Source organism: Argopecten irradians, chromosome 2 (genome assembly GCF_041381155.1).
Source record: "Argopecten irradians isolate NY chromosome 2, Ai_NY, whole genome shotgun sequence".
Taxonomy (NCBI): domain Eukaryota; kingdom Metazoa; phylum Mollusca; class Bivalvia; order Pectinida; family Pectinidae; genus Argopecten; species Argopecten irradians.
Window position 1 is genome coordinate 60751641 of NC_091135.1, and position 26330 is coordinate 60777970.

Sequence of the window (26330 nt, forward strand, 5' to 3'; positions counted from 1 at the left end):
CAGAGCATAAATTATACTCACCATTTGAACAATAATTGGTGTTTAATTGTGTACATATAGAGCAATGGAGGGTATTATCGTCGGGTCAAGCATCTCCGGATCATAGCAAAGTCATGTCACACAGTTGACTTAAAATTAAAAATGTGATATGGTTATCTATACCATTATCCGTGTTCATAATAGATGCACTCGTTTTCAACGTTAATCATGATAATAAGGGAGAATTCATTACTTGCACTTCCGGTTGAACGGAGGCAGTTATCGTCACATGGAGGCAGTTATCGTCAGTCTTTGTTATTTCACCTATCAAAAGTACATTTTCTCATCTTATCACATATGTTAACTGATTCATGTTAATATTGCATACACAATTTGAAGACAATATTTATGTTTACTGGTTCTGGTTTAATGATGACAATTTACACATATTGGTAAATGTAGTGAAGCAAACATTCATCTGAGATATTTTGTTGACAAAGACTTCCTCAGGTAATTTATATATCATATTATAAGGACTCATTCCTTGCATTTATAAATATTGGCAATGAAATGCTAGCTATAATTAATGTAGTTCTACATCCAAATTTATTAAAAATAGATAGATAATTAAATTTCCAATGAAAAGTTTTTAATTGCATAAGTTAATAATTAGGTTTATGTTAAATCATGTGCTCTGTTAAAGATGCTCCACCACTGACAAATGGTATTTTTTCACTATTAAAAACACGAGCAGACGATTTCGTATTATTTACACCATTACCGCCATTGAAAAGTTTGAGTTTCTAATTTTACTTCAAATTGAAAAGTACTGATTGCTCATGCACCAAAGGCAAAATTATTTTGTATTATTTTTTGTGTTAATTAGACATATATATACACGATTAAACACCAATTATTGTTCAAATGATGAATATCATTTATACTCTGTCGGCGGTGGTGCATCTTAAAAGAAACATATAGACCATGGTATATACATATGTAGTTCTGATATAAGCTTTCATATCCATTCAATGCATTGTGATCATGACTTGAGCAGTATTTTTCTTTACAAGACAACAGCCTTCTGGACATCGTGACATATGGATTTGTCTTTAATAGTATAATTTTTGTCCTGCTAAAGATTAAAGTTATATACATGTTTACATTCAATTCAGCAAGGCTTCTTGGTCCATACCTCGAGCTTTGTTTGCTCAAAATTTTCATGAAATAAAGACTAAACAATAGGATGGCTCTTAAATCTTGGCATACCCCTGATAAAGAGGGGAAGCCGTTTATTTTAATAGATTTATTTTATAAGGAAATATGATTTTAAAATTTGTTTTTGTAACCTAAACCATTTTTTTTTGTCCTCTGGTGGGATTCATTCCTACTGCCGATATGACTTAGAGACATTACATTTTAATTTATGAAATAAAAGAAAACAACATATATTTAACATTAGCTTATTTAGATGTATATATTGACCTCTTTTGTTTCTTATAGACACTGATAATTAATGCGGGGAAATTGTATGAAACTAAAAGTAAGAAGAAACATGCCCCTATGGCCTTTTTTTCTTGATTGACATTTAGAGTTGTCGGCCTTTATCCAGTCCTTGTTAGCATGTTTCAATTTTTAAATAACGTAAATTGTGATGAATCTATATATATTAATTCCAATTATTTTCTATATGACAATACAATCAAATATACACATGCATTATAAATGTTATTTCGCAGACTTCATGTAGATATAGATGCTATAAATTTCCTGTGATGATATAAACAAAACTGATGATATGAAAGTGAAAGCAAGGTTCCAAATATAATAACATTTCTCTAATATTCTCTGTCCAAAGATTTAAGACCACAAGTATTATTCCCTTGGATTTCATTCAATTCAAGTTTTATTGGAGAATTGAATGTTGAGATCAGTTTTTTTTTTTTTTTATTTTTTTTTTTTTTTTTTTACATTTTCTAATTAATTTAGAAAACTGACGATAATTGCCTCCAGTGTGTACAATCTAAGTCAGTTATCGCCAGGCCCATTTACAGTTGACCAGATGTACACAGAACGCTTGTCAATTTAGCAGACGCTCTAGAACTTGTCATAGATCACGTATATTCTTGTTTTTGTTTATTTGTTTTACGATTTTGATCTCTTAAGGAAAAGGGTTTTTGACTGACCTTATTCAATCATGTAAGACGACCCGAAATACAGCATAGAAAACATATGAAAAGGTTTGAACATCAAAATACAAACAGATAAAGCTTTTCCTGAATGATGGTAGGGTCAGAAAAGTTCCAAAAAACTGTAGCAACCGGACTGTTCCATTTATCAAACTATTGTTAAATTAAGGAAAAACTGGCGATAACTACCCCCTGACGATAATATCCTCCATTGCTCTATATCTAATTAACACAAACAAAAAAAACAAAAACAAAACAAAAAAATTATTTTGGTGCATGTGCAATCAGTATTTCTTTCCATATAGGATATACAGTGTAGTGCCATGGAATTTTTTCGGGACGCAATGAATTATTCTTAATATTTTTATCTTCACGTAAAATTAGAAGCTGAAACTTTTCAATGGTGTAATGGTGTTAAATAAGTAACTTTTGTAACTGAAGAAAAATACTAAATCGTCTGCTCCTGTTTTTGACAGAGAAAAAACCCCATTTGTCTGTGATAGAGCATCTTTAAATAACAAAACAGCAATATCAATGATGATTTATTTCTACTGTTAAAGTCATTATATTTAATATATCAAATTCTAAGCAGTTTTTTCAACATCGCTTATTTTCTAAGTGGGTCCTACAATACAAAATCCTGTCAGACCATTAAACCTTCACCAGTAAAAGAACCGTAATACAGAACCTGCAGGTAAATAAACATGACTTACTGTTCTTCCCATATAGTCTCCATACCAATACTGTAAATCCAATATTACACGTGTGTAACAATAACTCCAGCACAATCGAGAATTACTTCAGGTCACAGAAAACTTACAAATGTTCATTAATAAAGGCAGCCTTGTGTGTGAATGCAACAGCATAGTCTGCAAGGCCTTATATAGCCCTCATCGACAAAAGCCATTGGGAAATGCTAATAAAAAACAAACTTAATATTAAGGGATTTAAGAGACAAGTTGAATGCAATCATCCCCACAATGAAAAGGCTTTGTATAGAATCAAAAGTTACATTATTCTGTGGCCTTAAAAGCGATATCAAAATGTATCAACAGAACTTTAAAGCCACACAACAGACAGACATCAGACTGATACCAGAGGATAACAATAGAGTGAAGACAAAGAAGAGCTCGCTCTATTGTGGGATATTAACTCAATTTTATGATATCTCTCAGATTATGACATTACTGAAGATCTCTTTGGCTTAAAGGGTCTGATTTTTATACATAAAAGCTAATGAAGTCTCAAAAGAGGTTTATACACTGCTGAAAGAGGTTACAATTCACAATTCTCCATTAGCCTTACAGTGCGGTACCAAACTCCATCTCCAAAATACAGGTGCAGACTTACTTTTCTTCTGGTATTTCATCTAAAGTTCTGTTGAAATCAAATTTTAAAGTTTATATTATTTATAAATTATATGAAAGGATATGATTGCTATCAAGTACATTATTTAGATTGGTGTAGTTTGAATAAGTTATCTTCTAAAACCACATATAAAACCAATTTGGCATTCAATACCAGCCTCCAATTTATCCAATTATTTCTAAACTAGCTTGTATTTTAACCTGAAGCCTTTCTCCCTGGAGCCAATACTGGGGTCAGAACAGCGATACGGTAGTTAATGCATTGGAAGTAAATTTTTGCCAACTGTAACCTAATGTTACTCTCGGTTACATGGTTCATTAAATACTAAAATAAGGAAACAATAAGACTGCAGTATCTTTAAAGATTAATCATATCAAGCTTTAATTGCGAGATTTCCAACAGATCGATAATCTGCTCTGTGAGTGCTATTACAGACAGTTAAACAGCACATTCTAAATAGTTGATCATTCCCTCCTATTCAAATTCTTGGGAAAAAAGGGAAAATCAGAGTTTGTAAGATAACTTATAAACACGAGTAAATGTCTACTTCCGCTAGAGTAGATATAATAATCTTAAGAGAATTGCAAAGATTGCTGGTGTTATTGTGGATTGACATATGATAGCTAAATGTTTTCTGGTGTATCTGGGGAAATATTTACAGTAAGGGGCACCAGATAAAGCTAGAAAGTACTTCTTTCCAATAGCACTTTTCCCAAGTTGGCTTGTAGAGTAAAACCATGGCAATATAGTATGGAAACAATGTCAGAGCTATCATTTACAGATGATTACCAAGAACTAACTCCAAATCTTTTCTTCAGACAGCACACTGTGTTTAGCTGTTTGCGTATTTGTTAGCAAACAAAAACATTGACATTTGAAAATGGTTTTTTTCCAGACAATCCAAGTTTTGGTGTTAATGGTCATAGTTACAATCCTGACTTTGACCAAATGTGAACTTCTTGACCACAACTCAGGACAACCATTAGGTCTACAGACCAGTGAACATTTGACTTAGCCTTAAATTTTAAATCATTTGAAAGGTGAAAGGCGGTATAATTTTACATAAAATTACAAATTATTTCTCAGGATATACTTTTCAGTTTTTAAGTAACATGTCACCAACACTAGACTTACCTATCATCGGTGTAGTCGCCATACGATGATCGTCGGGAATGTAGTTTAGCTAGCTCACTCCAGGCTGAGTTTGTGCTGAGTAAACCAGGACTTCGTGGTGGCTGGAATCTGTCGTAAGGACTTGGCGACAAGTATCCAGGACTGAGCGGCGGTAGACGGCCCTCCGATTTTGACAGTCCATTAGAATTGGTCAGGGGCTGCAGCTGTGAAAAATTGTCGTCCTGGACAAAGGTCAATGGGTCACTTGGACGTCGAGAGCCTAAAACAAACAAAACTAGAGCTATACGCCAATGGCTAACTAATGAAAACATGGCAACCAAATGTTCCTCCATTAAATTTCCAGATTCTGGCAAAAAACTTGCAAGCACATCTATACATGGTCCACAACATTGCTGCAAAGATTAATCGAAATCGACCAATTAGTTCAGGAGAATTGATCAGACAAAACCGATTCCAGTACACCCCTTTAATTCTGCTTATTTCATCATTGAGAAGTGTTTTTACCAGTTTAATATGGTAGTAATTGCTGATTAAGTTCATTCACTCTGCATTTCTTGTAATTAACTGTAATTAATGTTACTAAGTCCTGTAATAATGATCATTTAGAAGAAGCAGTTTAAAGCTTCTTTGACCTCACTTATTGTTATGAATTTCAAGGTAATTTTTTAACAAAATTAATTCAGCAATCAATGCTTAAAGTCATTTACAATATTTTGGCTTTTTGATAATAACATGAAGGTCAAGGTAAATAAAGAAAATCTTTGTAGCCCTTCATCCCAACATGTTACTGCAGGCCCATGGACCCTGCAGTTGTTCAAAGGAAAATGATAACCCACAGAAAGTGGAGGACAGATGATGCCCTTTGACATAAGCTCACTTGTAAGCAGTGTAGCATACAATATAAACAGAAAATAAGCATTGTTCTAGCAAACCAATGGAAATACAAATGCATAATCTTTTTGTTAGAAATAACAAAATATCAATTGCTTGAAACAGAAACAAAAATGCAAAAGTCAATATCCTGCAATGGCAACATGTCAGCAAACTGAATAAAATGAGAGAAAAAGTATTACCCTGAATTTGAGAGATAGTATCCTCGGGAGATATGGTGATTATAGCCGGACTATTCCCAGTCATTGTTAAACAAATCATTCCAGTAGTACAACGTCGTCAACAAAGTGACTATCAATAATCTTTGTATACCTTACACAACAACGGCGGTACACAGTGACTAACAACAATCGTGGTACTTTGACACTATGAGATTCCTTTTTTACACTCGTGACATTACACATCTGTCCTTAACATACTGTCGCCCGTTTCTCCTGATCAATCCCAGTAAAGCTGAAATATGTGTGCTATAGATATACATTAGGGCTTGCTATCCCCAGTATCAATTAGGATTCCTCGATGGTTCCCTGTAGACTCAGAACTCTAGAGTTTCTGTCTCTGCACCCGACACCTGCCCATCACAAACCCATACATTGTTGTGCTCTCGGGGATCTATACACCTTCGCAGTGACAAACTCCGAATCATTGACAGTTCATTAGATTTATCGTCATATTGACTGTCCTTAAAGGATTCCTTCTTTAATAAGTTTTTGACGCACAATGGGAATTCATGAAAAATATTATATGAATGAGACAAAATGACATTTTATTGAAATGAAATACATTTCTGTCTATTACACAGGATTGGTTTTCCTTTTCCTATTGATAGGAAATGTGGTTTCTTTACTGAAGCACTATGTAATATGGAATTTATCACAAAAGTTCATAACTTTATATGCAACAAACCTTTTGAGATCAGTTCTTCATTGAATGTTTGAACAAGTTTGATATATTACATACACAGAGTGTAAGATTCTGTTTTTCACATACTGTACAGCTGATTATTAATATTTACATGGGTCAAAAATTTCCTGATTTTAACTAAAAATATCAGATCAAGAAATTTTGATTTTCTTCAACATGAAAAATTGTTCAATTTAATAGCAAAAATTCATCATGATGTCATATATGATTATTGACCGAAGAGGAAAAGCATTTGAAAAACAAGAGTCATATATGAAAGGTCCACTATCTTTCTGAAACGGATTCTAATTTAAAGATTTTAACTGTAAAATGATTTCTTCTCATCACTTTCTAAACAATTTTAAACAGATTAACGAAATGTTAATTTCTATGATGGGGGCTGTCAGATGATTCCAACTTTATCCTGAATACAGCACAGTTAAGTTGCCATGCAACAAAAAAGAGAAATAAACCTTTTTGGTTACTACAGATTTACACATGGAGCCTTGTATTTTTGTTTGGTGTTTCACTACAACTTAGGCCTTTGATATCAATGTCTTCACATCATAAGTTTTATCAACTAACTTTTACTTTTTGTTTTGGAAACGTAGTAGCCCTTTAATGCAATTTGAGCAAAAGAATTTTTATGAGGTAGCAGGAGTTATTGCCATCACCTTTTATTAATCAGATATACTGTGGTGAAAAAAACACAGGTTTGGGCCAAAAGTAACCAATATTTAATATCATGTAATAATACACAATATATATGTGAAAAAGATCCAAAAAAGTCCATAAATATGAAATATTGGTCTACTGCTATAAGACAATAACAAACTAGAAACTACAAAATAAACAACTAAACACTATAAAAAAAAAACATTGACAAAGCATAGCTAAACTATACTATGGGATGGGTGGAATGGGATTTTGTTCCATAAGGAAACACAAATTGTCAAATTTGGACAGGTGCTGGAACCTGGCGATGACTTGACACCAGCGTAGTGATCAGGAGACTGTACTGTACAAGTCCGAGCACTAGTAACCTATAGATCCTCTACCTCTGTCATTGGCCAGAATGTGCAAGTACTAGAATGTGAGTGGCTCATCACCAAACCTCTGCAGCATAGGGGTCCCATTAGGGTCCAAGGCTCTAATCCCACATGATGTACTATGTGCATGTAGCCAGCAGCTGTCAGAGGATGCAAGGTAACACTTTGGCTAGCAAAGAGGGCCCAAAGGACCCATTGCCCCTAGTCTGGCATACCAAGCATGAGTGCATAAAGCCAATTGCTGATCAGGGATGAAAGTAACCTCTGGTTAATCCACACATATAAGATAGTGGGACCGTCAGAACTAATTAAGTTTCCACATCCCATCTTATTAATAATGTATTAATGATTTAATACCTACATATGAAGACATTAAAATAGCTGTTAGGACATTTTATTGTTTCATTTCAATATATCAAAGAGGGGTGGAAAATATGAAACAGGACAGGAAGGAAGGTTGCTCTGGACCAGATCAGGGCCAGACAAACAATATAGCTCAATAATAAGGGAGGTTGCTTTGGACCAGATCAAGGCCAGACCAACAATATAATCCAATTATAAGGGAAGTTGCTCTGGACCAGATCAGGACCAGACCAACAATATAGTCCAATAATCAAGGAAGTTGCTCTGGACCAGATCAGGACCAGACCAACAATATAGTCCAATAATAAGGGAAGTTGCTCTGGACCAGATCAGGGCCAGTCCAACAATATAGCTCATTAATAAGGGAGGTTGCTCTGGACCAGATCAGGGCCAGACTAACAATATATCTCAATAATAAGGGAGGTTGCTCTGGACCAGATCAGGGCCAGACCAACAATATAGCTCAATAATAAGGGAGGTTGCTCTGGACCAGATCAGGGCCAGACCAACAATATAGCTCAATAATAAGGGAGGTTGCTATGGACCAGATCAGGGCCAGACCAACAATATAGCTCAATAATAAGGGAGGTTGCTCTGGACCAGATCAGGGCCAGACCAACAATATAGTCCAATAATAAGGGAGGTTGCTCTGGACCAGATCAGGGCCAGACCAACAATATAGTCCAATAATAAGGGAAGTTGCTCTGGACCAGATCAGGGCCAGACCAACAATATAGTTCAATAATAAGGGAGGTTGCTCTGGACCAGATCAGGACCAGACCAACAATATAGTCCAAAATTAAGGGAAGTTGCTCTGGACCAGATCAGGGCCAGACCAACAATATAGTCCAATAATAAGGGAAGTTGCTCTGGACCAGATCAGGACCAGAATAACAATATAGCTCATTAATCAGGGAGGTTGCTCTGGACCAGATCAGGACCAGACCAACAATATAGTCCAATAATAAGGGAAGTTGCTCTGGACCAGACCAGGGCCAGACCAACAATATAGCTCAATAATAAGGGAGGTTGCTCTGGACCAGATCAGGACCAGACCAACAATTTAGCTCAATAATAAGGGAAGTTGCTCTGGACCAGATCAGGGCCAGACCAACAATTTAGCTCAATAATAAGGGAAGTTGCTCTGGACCAGATCAGGACCAGACCAACTATAACACTGACACGTCAGAAAGGGCCCTGCTATGTGTCTGACGTGCTTAAGTGGAAAAGTAGTATTTTGACAACGAATTCTTCCGTGTTAGCTATATGTTGCTAATAAATTATTAATGTCAACATTAATTGGGAAACCGATGATGGTACATTATTATAATTCTTTGGAAAAAGTCTTCCAAGTATTTAACTTGAATCCTTTTTGATTCTAATCATATCATGTAGCCATTTTGATTCAAATCATATTGACTTTAATTAATATATTAAGCAATGAAAAATTTTATTTATTATGTCATAACAAATTGTTAATAAGTCCAAAAATGGAAAATGTGTCCACAACCTTTGATGCAGTGACCCCATGATCTTACCTTTGGTCAGTCAAAACTTTGGTGAGTTGACTTCTTGTTTAATTCTAAACAACTCTGCTTCATTATAAATGTTGTAGCAAAATGTTCATGAGAAAATAATTTTTTTAAATTTGACCTTGACCTTTGACTTAGTAACCTTGGCCCATGACCTTACCTTTGGACAGTCAACTCCTTGTTTAATTCTGAACAACTTTGCATCATAATGTTATAACAAAATGTTTATCAGTTAAGAGCAACAACATTGTGATTTTTTTAAATGTTAAAATCCAAGATGGCCGATTTTTAATTTAATTTCAGCCTGAAAAATTACCAAGCAGATCTAGGATGGATGGGGAATCATCGTTTAAAATATGGGGAAAATACTCCACTCCCTTCCATCATTAATGTGCAAAAAAAAAAAACGGACAGACAGACGGACGGACGGACGGACAGACAGACGGACAGACAACCTGATTACTATAGGGCACCCGCATCTCGATGCGGGGCCCTAACAATATAGTCCAATAATAAGGGAAGTTGCTCTGGACCAGATCAGGACCAGACCAACAATATAGTCCAATAATATGGGAAGCTGCTCTGGACCAGATCAGGGCCATACCAACAATATAGCTCAATAATAAGGGAGGTTGCTCTGGACCAGATCAGGGCCAGACCAACAATACAGTCCAATAATATGGGAAGCTGCTCTGGACCAGATCAGGGCCAGACCAACAATATACTCAATAAGGAGGGATCCTAGTCCAATAATAAGGGAAGTTGCTCTGGACCAGATCAGGACCAGACCAACAATATAGTCCAATAATATGGGAAGCTGCTCTGGACCAGATCAGGACCAGACCAACAATACAGTCCAATAATAAGGGAAGTTGCTCTGGACCAGATCAGGGCCAGACCAACAATATAGTCCAATAATAAGGGAAGTTGCTCTGGACCAGATCAGGGCCAGACCAACAATATAGTCCAATAATAAGGGAGGTTGCTCTGGACCAGATCAGGACCAGACTAACAATATAGTCCAATAATAAGGGAAATTGCTCTGGACCAGATCAGGGCCAGACCAACAATATACTCCAATAATAACGGAAGCTGCTTTGAACCAGATCAGGGCCAGACCAACAATATAGCTCAATAATAAAGGAAAATGCTCTGGACCAGATCAGGGCCATACCAACAATATAGCTCAATAATAAGGGAGGTTGCTCTGAGCCAGATCAGGGCCAGACCAACAATATAGTCCAATAATAAGGGGGAAGCTGCTCTGGACCAGATCAGGGCCAGACCAACAATATAGCTCAATAATAAGGGAGGTTGCTCTGGACCAGATCAGGGCCAGACCAACAATATAGTCTAATAATAAGGGAAGTTGCTCTGGACCAGATCAGGGCCAGACCAACAATATAGTCCAATAATATGGGAAGCTGCTCTGGACCAGATCAGGACCAGACCAACAATATAGCTCAATAATAAGGGAAGTTGCTCTGGACCAGATCAGGACCAGACCAACAATATAGTCCAATAATAAGGGAAGTTGCTCTGGACCAGATCAGGGCCAGACCAACAATATAGCTCAATAATAAGGGAAGTTGCTCTGGACCAGATCAGGACCAGACCAACAATATAGTCCAATAATAAGGGAAGTTGCTCTGGACCAGATCAGGACCAGACCAACAATATAGTTCAATAATAAGGGAAGTTGCTCTGGACCAGATCAGGACCAGACCAACAATATAGTCCAATAATAAGGGAAGTTGCTCTGGACCAGATCAGGGCCAGACCAACAATATAGTCCAATAATAAGGGAAGTTGCTCTGGACCAGATCAGGACCAGACCAACAATATAGTCCAATAATAAGGGAAGTTGCTCTGGACCAGATCAGGACCAGACCAACAATATAGCTCAATAATAAGGGAGGTTGCTCTGGACCAGATCAGACCAGACCAACAATATAGCTCAATAATCAGGGAGGTTGCTCTGGACCAGATCAGGGCCAGACCAACAATATAGCTCCAATAATAAGGGAAGTTGCTCTGGACCAGATCAGGATCAGACCAACAATATAGCTCAATAATAAGGGAGGTTGCTTTGGACCAGATCAGGACCAGACCAACAATATAGTCCAATAATAAGGGAAGTTGCTCTGGACCAGATCAGGACCAGACCAACAATATAGTCCAATAATAAGGGAAGTTGCTCTGGACCAGATCAGGACCAGACCAACAATATAGTCTCAATAATAAGGGAAGTTGCTCTGGACCAGATAGGACCAGACCAACATATAGTTCAATAATAAGAAATTGCTTGGACCAGATCAGGACCAGAAAACAATATAGCTCATTAATAAGGGAGGTTGCTCTGGACCAGATCAGGACCAGACCAACAATATAGTCAATAATATGGGAAGCTGCTCTGGACCAGATAACGACCAGACCAACAATATAGTTCAATAATAAGGGAAGTTGCTCTGGACCAGATCAGGACCAGACCAACAATATAGCTCAATAATAAGGGAAGTTGCTCTGGACCAGATCAGGACCAGACCAACAATATAGTTCAATTATAACGGAAGCTGCTTTGGACCAGATAAGGGCCAGACCAACAATATAGCTCAATAATAAGGGAAGTTGCTCTGGACCAGATCAGGACCACACCAACAATATAGTCCAATAATAAGGGGAGGTTGCTCTGGACCAGATCAGGACCAGACCAACAATATAGTTCAATAATAAGGGAGGTTGCTTTGGACCAGATCAGGGCCAGACCAACAATATACTCCAATAAAAAGGGAGGTTGCTTTAGACCAGATCAGGGCCAGACCAACAATATACTCCAATAATAAGGGAAGCTGCTTTGGACTAGATCAGGGCCAGACCAACAATATACTCCAATAATAAGGGAGGTTGCTCTGGACCAGATCAGGGCCAGACCAACAATATAGTCCAATAAAAAGGGAGGTTGCTTTAGACCAGATCAGGGCCAGACCAACAATATACTCCAATAAAAGGGAGGTTGCTTTGGACCAGATCAGGGCCAGACCAACAATATACTCCAATAATAAGGGAAGTTGCTCTGGACTAGATCAGGGCCAGACCAACAATATAGCTCAATAATAAGGGAGGTTGCTCTGGACCAGATCAGGGCCAGACCAACAATATATCAATAATAAGGGAGGTTGCTCTGGACCAGATCAGGGCCAGACCAACAATATAGCTCATAATAAGGGAGGTTGCTCTGGACCAGATAGGCCAGACCAACAATATAGTCCAATAATAAGGGAAGTTGCTCTGGACCAGATCAGGACCAGACCAACAAATATATAGCCAATAATAAGGGAAGTTGCTCTGGACCAGATCAGGACCAGACCAACAAAATATAGCTCCAATAATAAGGGAAGTTGCTCTGGACCAGATCAGGGCCAGACCAACAATATAGTCTCAATAATAAGGGAAGTTGCTCTGGACCAGATCAGGACCAGACCAACAATATAGCTCAATAATAAGGGAGCTTGCTCTGGACCAGATCAGAACCAGACCAACAATATAGCTCAATAATAAGGGAAGTTGCTCTGGACCAGATCAGGACCAGACCAACAATGACCAGATCAGCCAGACCAACAATATAGCTCAATAATAAGGGGAAGTTGCTCTGGACCAGATCAGGACCAGACCAACAACAATATAGCTCAATAATAAGGGAGTTGCTCTGGACCAGATCAGGACCAGACCAACAATATAGTCCAATAATAAGGGAAGTTGCTCTGGACCAGATCAGGACCAGACCAACAATATAGTCCAATAATAAGGGAAGTTGCTCTGGACCAGATCAGGACCAGACCAACAATATAGTCCAATAATAAGGGAAGTTGCTCTGGACCAGATCAGGACCAGACCAACAATATAGTCCAATAATAAGGGAAGTTGCTCTGGACCAGATCAGGACCAGACCAACAATATAGTCCAATAATAAGGGAAGTTGCTCTGGACCAGATCAGGGCCAGACCAACAATATAGTCCAATAATAAGGGAAGTTGCTCTGGACCAGATCAGGACCAGACCAACAATATAGCTCAATAATAAGGGAGGTTGCTCTGGACCAGATCAGGACCAGACCAACAATATAGCTCATTAATCAGGGAGGTTGCTCTGGACCAGATCAGGGCCAGACCAACAATATACTCCAATAATAAGGGAAGTTGCTTTGGACCAGATCAGGGCCAGACCAACAATATAGTCCAATAAAAGGGAGGGAGGTTGCTTTGGACCAGATCAGGGCCAGACCAACAATATACTCCAATAAAAAGGGAGGTTGCTTTAGACCAGATCAGGGCCAGACCGACAATATACTCCAATAATAAGGGAAGCTGCTTTGGACTAGATCAGGGCCAGACCAACAATATAGCTCAATAATAAGGGAGGTTGCTCTGGACCAGATCAGGGCCAGACCAACAATATAGCTAATTAATAAGGGAGGTTGCTTTGGACCAGATCAGGGCCAGACCAACAATATACTCCAATAAAAAGGGAGGTTGCTCTGGACCTGATCAGGGCCAGACCAACAATAAATAAGGGAGGTTGCTTTAGACCAGATCAGGGCCAGACCAACAATATACTCCAATAATAAGGGAAGCTGCTTTGGACTAGATCAGGGCCAGACCAACAATATAGCTCAATAATAAGGGAGGTTGCTCTGGACCAGATCAGGGCCAGACAACAATATAGCTAATTAATAAGGGAGGTTGCTCTGGACCAGATCAGGGCCAGACCAACAATATAGCTCAATAATAAGGGAGGTTGCTCTGGACCAGATCAGGGCCAGACCAACAATATAGTCCAATAATAAGGGAAGTTGCTCTGGACCAGATCAGGACCAGACCAACAATATAGTCCAATAATAAGGGAAGTTGCTCTGGACCAGATCAGGACCAGACCAACAATATAGTTCAATAATAAGGGAAGTTGCTCTGGACCAGATCAGGACCAGACCAACAATATAGTCCAATAATAAGGGAAGTTGCTCTTGACCAGATCAGGGCCAGACCAACAATATAGTCCAATAATAAGGGAAGTTGCTCTGGACCAGATCAGGACCAGACCAACAATATAGCTCAATAATAAGGGAGGTTGCTCTGGACCAGATCAGGACCAGACCAACAATATAGCTCAATAATAAGGGAAGTTGCTCTGGACCAGATCAGGGCCAGACCAACAATATAGTCCAATAATAAGGGAAGTTGCTCTGGACCAGATCAGGGCCAGACCAACAATATAGTCCAATAATAAGGGAAGTTGCTCTGGACCAGATCAGGGCCAGACCAACAATATAGTCCAATAATAAGGGAAGTTGCTCTGGACCAGATCAGGACCAGACCAACAATATAGCTCAATAATAAGGGAGTTGCTCTGGACCAGATCAGGACCAGACCAACAATATAGCTCAATAATAAGGAAAGTTGCTCTGGACCAGATCAGGACCAGACCAACAATATAGTCCAATAATAAGGGAGGTTGCTCTGGACCAGATCAGGACCAGACCAACAATATAGCTCAATAATAAGGGAAGTTGCTCTGGACCAGATCAGGACCAGACCAACAATATAGCTCAATAATAAGGGAAGTTGCTCTGGACAGATCAGGACCAGACCAACAATATAGTCCAATAATAAGGGAAGTTGCTCTGGACCAGATCAGGACCAGACCAACAATATAGTCCAATAATAAGGGAAGTTGCTCTGGACCAGATTAGGGCCAGACCAACAATATAGTCCAATAATAAGGGAAGTTGTTCTGGACCAGATCAGGATCAGACTAACAATATAGCTCATTAATAAGGGAGGTTGCTTTGGACCAGATCAGGACCAGACCAACAATATAGTCCAATAATAAGGGAAGTTGCTCTGGACCAGATCAGGACCAGACCAACAATATAGTTCAATAATAAGGGAAGTTGCTCTGGACCAGATCAGGACCAGACCAACAATATAGCTCAATAATAAGGGAGGTTGCTCTGGACCAGATCAGAACCAGACCAACAATATAGCTCAATAATAAGGGAGGTTGCTTTGGACCAGATCAGAGACCAGATCAACAATATAGCTCATTAATAAGGGAGGTTGCTCTGGACCAGATCAGGGCCAGACCAACAATATAGTCCAATAATAAGGGAAGTTGCTCTGGACCAGATCAGGACCAGACCAACAATATAGTTCAATAATAAGGGAGGTTGCTCTGGACCAGATCAGGGCCAGACCAACAATATAGTCCAATAATAAGGGAAGTTGCTCTGGACCAGATCAGGACCAGACCAACAATATATCAATATAGGAGGTGCTCTGCAGATACAACCACAAAAGGGAAGTTGCTCTGGACCAGATCAGGACCAGACCAACAATATAGTTCAATAATAAGGGAAGTTGCTCTGGACCAGATCAGGGCCAGACCAACAATATAGTCCAATAATAAGGGAAGTTGCTCTGGACCAGATCAGGGCCAGACCAAACAATATAGCTCATAATAAGGGAGGTTGCTCTGGACCAGATCAGGGCCAGACCAACAATATAGTCCAATAATAAGGGAAGTTGCTCTGGACCAGATCAGGACCAGACCAACAATATAGTTCAATAATAAGGGAGGTTGCTCTGGACCAGATCAGGGCCAGACCAACAATATAGTCCAATAATAAGGGAAGTTGCTCTGGACCAGATCAGGACCAGACCAACAATATAGTCAATAATAAGGGAAGTTGCTCTGGACCAGATCAGGGCCAGACCAACATATATAATAGGGAAGTTGCTCTGGACCAGATCAGGCCAGACCAAACAATATAGTCCAATAATAAGGGAAGTTGCTCTGGACCAGATCAGGGCCAGACCAACAATATAGTCCAATAATAAGGGAAGTTGCTCTGGACCAGATCAGGGCCAGACCAACAATATAGTCCAATAATAAGGGAAGTTGCTCTGGACCAGATCAGGACCAGACCAACAATATAGTCCAATAATAAGGGAGGTTGCTCTGGACCAGATCAGGACCAGACCAACAATATAGTCCAATAATAAGGGAAGTTGCTCTGGACCAGATCAGGACCAGACCAACAATATAGCTCAATAATAAGGGAGGTTGCTCTGGACCAGATCAGGGCCAGACCAACAATATAGTCCAATAATAAGGGAGGTTGCTCTGGACCAGATCAGGACCAGACCAACAATATAGCTCAATAATAAGGGAGGTTGCTCTGGACCAGATCAGGATCAGACCAACAATATAGTCCAATAATAAGAGAGGTTGCTCTGGACCAGATCAGGACCAGACCAACAATATAGCTCATTAATAAGGGAGGTTGCTCTGGACCAGATCAGGACCAGACCAACAATATAGCTCAATAATAAGGGAGGTTGCTCTGGACCAGATCAGGATCAGACCAACAATATAGTCCAATAATAAGAGAGGTTGCTCTGGACCAGATCAGGACCAGACCAATAATATAGTCCAATAATAAGGGAGGTTGCTCTGGACCAGATCAGGACCAGACCAACAATATAGCTCAATAATAATGGAAAATGCTCTGGACCAGATCAGGACCAGAACAACAATATAGCTCAATAATAAAGGAAAATGCTCTGGACCAGATCAGGGCCAGACCAACAATATAGTCCAATAATAAGGGAGGTTGCTCTGGACCAGATCAGGGCCAGACCAACAATATAGCTCAATAAGTGGAGCATTTCAGTTCCAGTGTTTAAAAGCTCAGCCTGGCAGTGCATATTTTTTTTACTACTGTAAACCAGGAGATTTATGCAAGGGGAAATTTACAATAATTTTGCGAAGTTGGCTCGATTGCTAAAATTTCGCCCACTTGTAATATTTTGTAAACTTTACAATAAATTCAAACATGAAGGCGGATTAGTAACACATTTGCGATTTATGTTATTTCTTAATCAAACACTTCATTAGTGACAGGTAGGAACAAATTTGAAGTTTGAAAGATTTACCCATTTGGTGTGTGAGTGTTTCGATTTATAAAACAATTGTTTTTGTAATCTAGACTAGTAAACTTTATCTTGGCCGATATACAATGATTTCATGTTGACATCCGAACAAGAATACAATAATAGCAGATTGTAGGAAAACTCTTTGCATTAGCAAACACACAACAGATTTATACAGATAATACCTATACATATGATAAGAAAACAAAAGACTGATAGCCTGTCCCGCGTCCAGTTGTTCACAGGTCGCTGCACAGCAGATATGTATGAAAGCACAGGTCAAATTGGTCAGACTAAAGGGACAATTAATGTTACGAATGTATGATGTAATGATATGTATTCAGATTTTACATTCATACAGTAAACCGTCCATAAGAATGTAAGGTACATCAATTAGGAATCAAGGAGGCAAAAAAACAGATTTTCATAATTTACCGAATGTCATTAGATCACAAAATTAACCCCCACACTTAAAGTCTACTGAAGGAAATCGTGACATTAACCACCTGCGGAAATTTCCACTTTTACAGTATGTGGCAATACAAAACCAGTGTATTTAGGGTCTTTGGAGTTTCAGACCACCACAGAAAGTAGCCACAAACATTTCATGTTATACAGAAGTCTAAAAGGTCAAAGACATAAATCATGGACAACATGAAACAGTCCTTTCAGTTAAGAAAGAACTTCTTATGTTATATCACATAGGTGAACTACTGACACTATCTGGAGTGACAAATCAATATATGTAGACAACTTTGCTCTTTTGGTAACTGTAAGCCGATTATTATCACCTGCCCCCACTAACAAAATATTAATAAACACCTGTCTAAAAATGATGTGGTATATACCATAACTTGTCACAACATACAGAACTGACTACAGCCTACATTAACTACAGCTTGATTATCATGAACCTACCCATCAAGTTTATTGCATCTAGCTTTATTGGAAAATAAAATGCTGACAAGGTCTGATCACATGACAAAATATAGGCCAATAACTCTGGAGAGATTTAATTGGGAGAACTGAATGGTGTTCATGGTGGCACCTGTAGTAGGTTTTAAGTCTGCGGTTGTGGGTTCGAGCCAGGCTGGTACTGGCAAACTAATTTCACCCTGTTTCACACTTATTAAATGTGCATTAATTGCATATTGTATCAAAATCAATTATTCATTAAAGCAAAGATGGATAGATAGTTGGACATATAGATACCGGCAGGTACATGCATACAGTAGAACATGGTGTTAATGAACCCTGGGGACCAACAAAATCCTCTGTTATAAACATAGGTCCTTATACACATATTACAGACATCTAATAGGAACCTTAGTCGGGAATGAAAATAACTGTTATAACCATGAATTCATTATACACATGTTTGTTATAAACATGTTTCACTATACCTGTTTTGCTTTGCAATATCAGACCCTTTGAGTCGGTTGGGTAGTCTGAACTATACCAGGAACCACACTGACCCTCGCCATACACCTTCTTTCTAATGAACATACCTAGCTCAGTTTACAGCAACCAAGCCACTGGGATATTTTGACTAAAATAGCCTTGCCAGTACTTCATCTCAGCATGCTACAGACTTAATATTAGTTTTTCGCCGTTTGGTATCAGAAAGATATAGTTTTTTGCATATGTGTAACCATTTTGAATGTCACGAATCACTGATTCATCCACCCAGACCTCTGTTTCTATGACCTTGATTGGTGCTCTGTGAGCTTTGTTAGTGCTCTGTGACCTTTGTTGGTGCTCTGTAACCTTTGTTGGTTCTCTCTGACATTTGTTGATCCTCTGTGACCTTTGTCAGTCCAGTGACCTTTGTTGGTCCTTTGCGAAATTTTATTGGTTCTTTCTCTGTGACCTTTGTTGGTCCTCTAGCTGTGACAATTGTTGATCCTCTGTGACCTTTGTTGGTCCTGTGACCTCTGTTGGTCCTCTGTGACCTATGTTAGTCCTTTGCAACCTTTATTGGTTCTTTCTCTGTGACCTTTGTTGGTCCTTGGTGACCTTTGTTGATCCTCTGTGACATTTGTTGATCCTCTGTGACATTTGCTGATCCTCTGTGATCTTCATTGGTCCTCTGTAACCTTGTTTTCATCTCTGTGATCTTTGTCAGTCCTCTGTGACCTTTGCCAGTCCTCTGTGACCTTTGACAGTCCTCTGTGACCTTTGACAGTCCTCTGTAACCTTGGTTGGTTATTTGCAAAATTGGTTGGTTATCTGTGACCTTGGTTGGTTTTCTGTGACCTTGGATGGAATTTCTGTGACCTTGTTTGGTTCTCAGCTACCTTCATTGGTCTTCTCTGTCCTTGGTTGGTTGTCTATGACCTTGGTTGGAATTTATGTGATCTTGGTTCGTTTTCAGCGACCTTCATTGGTCTTCTCGGTCCTTGGTTGGTTCTCTATGACATTTGTTGGTCTTCCGTGACCTATGTCAGTCCTCTGTAACCTTTTGTGATCTCTCTAGTTTGATCTATTAAATTTGTTTCGGGTCTGACTGAATTATAAAAATTTGCTAGACCTGCTGTCTACTTACAAAAAAGTCTGCATCTAACTGGAGAGGCTATATAATCAAAGGGTTATTTAATACTACTGGAAGTATTAAGTTCTGAGCATTCCAACTAGTACAAATACTATCAGAGGGTAGGAAGCAATAGCGTAACTGTTAAAGACAAGACAGGAAATTGGAGTGGCTGTTCCTAATGCAGGATAGGGCATTTGAGTTAATAGCCAATGCTGAACTTTGTAGCTACTAAGGTTTGAATGCTTAATGTTTTGTCAATCAATATCTTAAAGGCACAGTACACATATGTTTTTCTCTTTAAGGTAAGATATGCATCACTGGTGTATAGAGTCCGTTAATTAAAAAAAAGTTGGATTAAAAAACATGTCTCTACTGTACAGTTCATACACTTGATATTATAATACATACATGACGCAATGACGTATGCATACAAAGTGAAATGCAGTGCAGGTTCAGACTGCTTCTAGTTTGCGCTTCGATAAGATTTTGCGTCATAAGTTGATGGATTTCAAAATAACAATAAAGAGTTTCTATTAGATCAAATTAAATATATGTATTTGACATCAAAACAAAAAATGTGTTCAAGCATTGTAACGGTAATAAATAACAAAATGAATTGCTACTTGGGGCTACAACCGGGGGGGCTTTCCTCAGGAATGTTCGGGGAAATTCCGTACAGTAGTTACACGTCAGTATGTGTGTACGGTCACTCAGCGCACCTAAATATATAGAACATCTGATTGTCGGAGAATAATTCTGGGAGCGTCTAAGCTAACATTAGGTTAACAGGTCATGTCCAGGTTTCCAGAAGGAAGGAAAAAACCCAACTTAGCAACCATCACCATTTTAAATTTGACGTAATAGTAGACTTATTATGTAAATATATAGATTGAACAGTGCTCAACGCAATCAAATCACTGTTCAATCTCTATTTATACATTTATACTGGTGATTAAATTGGTGCAAGGTCCTTGTAGGCCTATACAGAGGACTCCACTTAATCGAATAACGGTTATTCGAATATTTCAGTTATTTGAATAAAATTCTGCGGTCCAAATTTTTTCCTTCTTTATCTTTGTTTTTCAACTCCGTGTATTTGAATAAACTTTTTACATGACCTCCGGTTATTCGAATACAATATCTGGGAAATTCTGTGTATGAAACGTTTCGGTTGTTGTCATGCTGTTTCAAGATGGCAGGTATATATGTTTACAACACAATTTTTTACCGTTCGATATCATAGGTTTATCTGTTCAGAATAATGTCATGGTACACGTCTTTCATATTTATTCTAGGTCATTGGTACAATGTTTGTTTATTGTATATGTTTGTTATTACAAAAAAACTGAAAAGTTATGTATATTGGACTTTAAGAGGTATTTATATATGTTGTGTGTAAAATGGGGATTTCAGTAGTGTCTTCAAATGAAATTGTTTATATATTTTGCTATATATCAATGTTGTTTGATTGCTAATATGATTCTTGTGTTCTGAAATTTCCTAATGGTTCAAGAAAAATCTTTACATAACTAATGATGACTTTAGAAATATTTAAAAAGTTTTTGGAGACTGAAGTGTGGATATTGACAAGAGATAGCTGAATTTAAAAAAAATTTATAGTTTGATAAAGATGATTGTTTTCTTTTTCCCATATTGGGACTCAGGAATAAGCGCAAAGTTCAGGTGAACATATACAAGTACTGTTTAAACAAGAGGCCCATGGGTCTTAAAGGTCATCTGACTATTGGCACAATATGTAACCTCAAAGAATATAGTAATGGCAAACAATTAAGAAAATACAACCACTTTGACCTTGAATGAAGGTAAAGGCCATTCATTTCAACAAACTTGGTATCCCTTTATCCCAGCATACTACAGGCCAAATATCAGTATTCTGGGCCTTTCGGTTATTGAGAATAAGTTGAATGAAAAGTGTACACATGGCTCACTGTGCATGACCACGGATGATGCATGATGACAAAAGGTCATCCTGACCCATCGGGTCAGATGACCTAAAAAGAGCTCAGTAAATACATCAGTTTATTATATATAATATGAATACATCTGTTGATTATAAATGCAAATTAAACTTGTTTAATGTATTTTATGAATGTTACAGTTACATTGCTTTGACGTTATTTACGGTTAGTAAATGTGTATATTAAGTGTCAAGTTAATTAAGTTGTTTGTTTACAAGTCGTATTTCAATAGCATTACTGTAGCTGATGCTGACTGCGGTGAAGAGGTTACTGGGTTAAGAAAGACATTAATCTACGGCTAATTTTAGCACGTTGCATAAAGAAAGCGTACGCTGACCGCAGGGTCAGTCTCACACAGACAACAATGGAGGAACAAGGTCTGTACATTAATGTCTTTCATTTGTAACCAGTGCCTGTTGTAAATAATCTATTGTGTGTAAAATTTCTTTTAATATGTGTTTGAATGGTTCACAATAGTATTACGATATATGTGTTCCTCCTTGAAATGTCGAAAATTGTGATTATTGGACACAGTTTTGTTAAACGTCTTGATCGCTCATTAGAAGGTCTGTGGGCAAATCTTGGGTTTAACGAAAATCCGAGGAATATCAGTGTTTCTTTGATCGGAAAAAATGGGGGTAAGTTTCCGGACATTTATGCACGCGATGTGACAGACGTGCTACTGGAGATCAATCCTGATTTGGTTTTGTTACAAATCGGGGGTAATGATTTAGACTGCCCACGCTTTACGGAGGTCAAGGAATCACTGACTGGTAATTTATTATCACTTGTTGAGTGGCTCGTATCAGGATTTTCCGTGCCAAAAGTTGGATTAATGCAATTGTTTTATCGTCGTAATACCAGAAACGTCCGTGTGAAGGATTACAACGCCGCTGTAGCTAATATTAATATGAACTTGCGATTACGATGTAAAACAATGTATCAATGCTATTTTTGGCGTCACAAAGGCTTAAAGGATGGTATTTTCCCCCATCTTTCTCGAGATGGGGTTCATTTGAATGACACAGGGATGCGTCGTTACTCACTGTCAGTACGAGGAGCGGTACTGTATGGCTTACGAAAAGAAACGGGGCGTGTGCATGATTCAGATACGAGGTAAGGCTATGAATATTCATGTTCTTTGGCGTGATAAAGTATACGCATGCGCTTCATGCGTTTTGTTTACATCCGCCCAAGTCTCACGATAGGGCTATAGAAAATCATAGTTGTTTCTGAGTTAATCTCGCGCATTGATCCTTACAGTTAAGATAACCAGCCGTGACGTTCCTGCAAATCGGCCGGGGGTATGCCCGGTGACATAATTATAATTGTTGTTTTTCCTGGGGGAATGCCCAGATGCCGGGGGTATGCCCGGAAATATAAGTAAAGTCATCATTATAATTATGTTTTTAGTTTCTGGGGGAATGCCCAGATATCGGGGTATGCCCGATGCCGGGGGTATGCTCGGTAACATAATTATAATTGTTGTTTTTCCTGGGGGAATGCCCAGATGCCGGGGGTATGCCCGGAAATATAAGTTCAGTCATCATTATAATTATGTTTTTAGTTTCTGGGGGAATGCCCAGATATCGGGGGTATGCCCGATGCCGGGGGTATGCCCGGTAACATAATTATAATTGTTGTTTTTCCTGGGGGAATGCCCAGATGCCGGGGGTATGCCCGGAAATATAAGTAAAGTCATCATTATAATTATGTTTTTAGTTTCTGGGGGAATGCCCAGATATCGGGGGTATGCCCGATGCCGGGGGTATGCCCGGTAACATAATTATAATTGTTGTTTTTCCTGGGGGAATGCCCAGATGCCGGGGGTATGCCCGGAAATATAAGTTCAGTCATCATTATAATTATGTTTTTAGTTTCTGGGGGAATGCCCAGATATCGGGGGTATGCCCGATGCCGGGGGAATGCCCGGTAACATAATTATAATTGTTGTTTTTCCTGGGGGAATGCCCAGATGCCGGGGGTATGCCCGGAAATATAAGTTACGCCATAATGATAATTATGTTGTTAGTTTCTGGGGGAATGCCCAGATATCGGGGGTATGCCCGATGCCGGGGGTATGCCCGGTAACATAATTATAATTGCTGTGGTTAATTACTTGGAGAACGCCCATATGCCGGAGAAATGGCTGGGCGTACAGTTTTTCGGGCAAATTCCAGAATACAACGTTATCATTATAGGACAGTCCGAATACTTAAGCATAATGACAACTTGAATTGGATTACTTCCTTATTAATTCTGTTTCAGATAATTCCGGCTCTACTGGGCCAGTACAGCAATCCCGAAGGCGGGCTGCGGTCAATAATACCTTGGTATCGAGAGATCCTTCACGCAATGGTACTAGACGACAAAGTCCCAACGTGGCGCCGCCACCTCCACATCCTAGCACAACACCCGTATCGGTTCCTGAACTGGCGGCTCAATTTTTATCATACATTCAAGATGCGGGATTTACCATTAATCCATCCCCCGCTAATACCTCATTAAATGAACACACGCCAGTCAATACTCCAACTACGTTGCCACACACACCAGCAAATATTGAACCAGGCCCAGCGACGTTAAACAATGTGACAAGTGGATCTCAACAATCAGCGCCCACGATGAGTATGACCGGTACCGTCAGTTTGGGACCTGGAGCAGCTGCCAGTTCAGCGGATCAGAGAGCAACAACACCAATGGCATTTCCTAATATTTTTCAAAATGTAGCTGGTGAGACTCCTAATTACCTATGCATGCTCGTTTAATGCAATTAACTTAAGCCGACCTCTGGATATGTTTGTTGACCCCAAAACAAAAGCAAAAATTTTCGCAAACAAATTTGTTGAATTTGGTCATTTAATTAAACGCAACTCCCAGGAGAAAGAGCCCATGGGGTTTGAAATGCAAGGGCAACAACTTGTGTTATGCCAGGCAGCCAAAACTGCATCGATAAAATCCATCGAGCAGTGGCTTTCTGCCTTCCACATTTTTGTATCTATTTATGTTCAGGCTTACCCCAACGCTGCTTCTGAATTAATGAAGTACGCTGATATCGTTCAAACATTGAACAAGAGGTCGGGTATAGGAGCTGCAATATTTTACGATACTAATTATCGTATGTGGCGTCAACTTCATCCACATATTCCTTGGCATATGCCACATACTGAGCTCTACATGGAGGCAACGGCTATAGGTTTAAAAAATCTATGTACCCAGCAGCCCTTTCTCGGTCAAAAACCCAATACACACAAACGGGCTGTGTGTTGGGCATTTGATAAACACGGAAAGTGTTTTAAGGGAAACAGGTGTAAGTTTTTCCATGGATGTGGGGCCTGTGGCGGGAAACACCATTCAAAAAAATGTCACAACCCTACCGCTTCCGCCTCAAATGCTAACGCCGACAAACAGTCGTCAAACGGGGCCGGAAACAATCAACAGCGTAAATCTACACAAAAATGAACTGCCAACCCCTATAAACACTAAGATATTTTTCGATCACCTGCAAGATAACCTGCGATCAAAATTTCAATTTTTAAAAAATTGGTTTACAAACGGATTTCATCTCCAATTTGAAGGGCCACAGACTTTTAGAACTTGTAACAATCTAAGGTCGGCCTTAGAAAACATTGATGTTTTGAAGAATAAGATAAGTAAGGAATTAGACTCCGGTAGGTGTATGGGCCCCTTTTCATATCCGCCTTTTCCTGATTTACAAGTATCCCCTTTAGGCCTCGTCCCCAAGAAGGAGCCCAACGAATTTAGAGTAATTCACCACTTATCATTCCCTGCAGGAACTTCTATAAATGACGGAATATCTCACGAAAATTCTACTGTCACATACCAGTCTATCGATGATGCAATAAAATTGATAAAAAAATATGGTAAAGGGGCGTTGTTGGCGAAAACAGACATTGAATCAGCATTTAGATTAATACCAATTCATCCTAACGATTATGAACTTTTGGGTTTCAAAATTGAGGATAAATATTTTTACGATCGCGTTTTACCAATGGGATGTTCTATTTCAAGTCGGTTATTTGAAACGTTTAGCACAGCCATTCACTGGATTTTAGAACATAAATTGCAAGTAGCGGGTGTAGTGCATGTACTTGACGATTTCCTGTTTGTAGGTCCCCCAAATACTGAACAATGCCTCAAGGACTTAACCGAATTTTTGGGTTTCTGTTCGGAGACGGCGATTCCGATAAAAGATAGTAAAACTGAATACCCTACAACATGTTTGACATTTCTTGGCATAGAGTTGGATAGTGTAGCTATGGTTGCACGGCTTCCACAGGATAAAGTATTAAAATGCGGAACAACATTAACTCTCTATCCAAGCGACGTAAAGTGATTCTGAAGGAACTTCAAATCCCTGATCGGTTTGCTTAATTTTGCGTGTCGCGTAGTTCTACCGGG

The 26330-nt window shown here is 38.9% G+C and overlaps 2 protein-coding genes across 2 annotated transcripts in view; one reads left to right on the top strand and one right to left on the bottom strand.

Annotated features, from left to right (window-relative positions):
• Nucleotides 1-26330, bottom strand: part of LOC138316764 (uncharacterized) — a 119387-nt gene that overhangs the window by 46546 nt on the left and 46511 nt on the right. Inside the window, exon 5 of the mRNA XM_069258421.1 lies at nt 4671-4929. Coding sequence (XP_069114522.1) covers nt 4671-4929 — 259 coding nt within the window. The remainder of the gene's footprint in view (nt 1-4670; nt 4930-26330) is intronic.
• LOC138312886 (uncharacterized) lies at nt 25300-26330 on the top strand. Its single transcript, XM_069253611.1, has one exon. The coding sequence runs from the start codon at nt 25300-25302 to the stop codon at nt 26263-26265; it is 966 nt and encodes a 321-aa protein (XP_069109712.1). The 3' UTR covers nt 26266-26330.

Bases quoted from the DNA above. Each gene is read 5' to 3' on its own strand.
- LOC138312886 (XM_069253611.1), top strand. From the start codon at position 25,300: ATGCTAACGCCGACAAACAGTCGTCAAACGGGGCCGGAAACAATCAAC.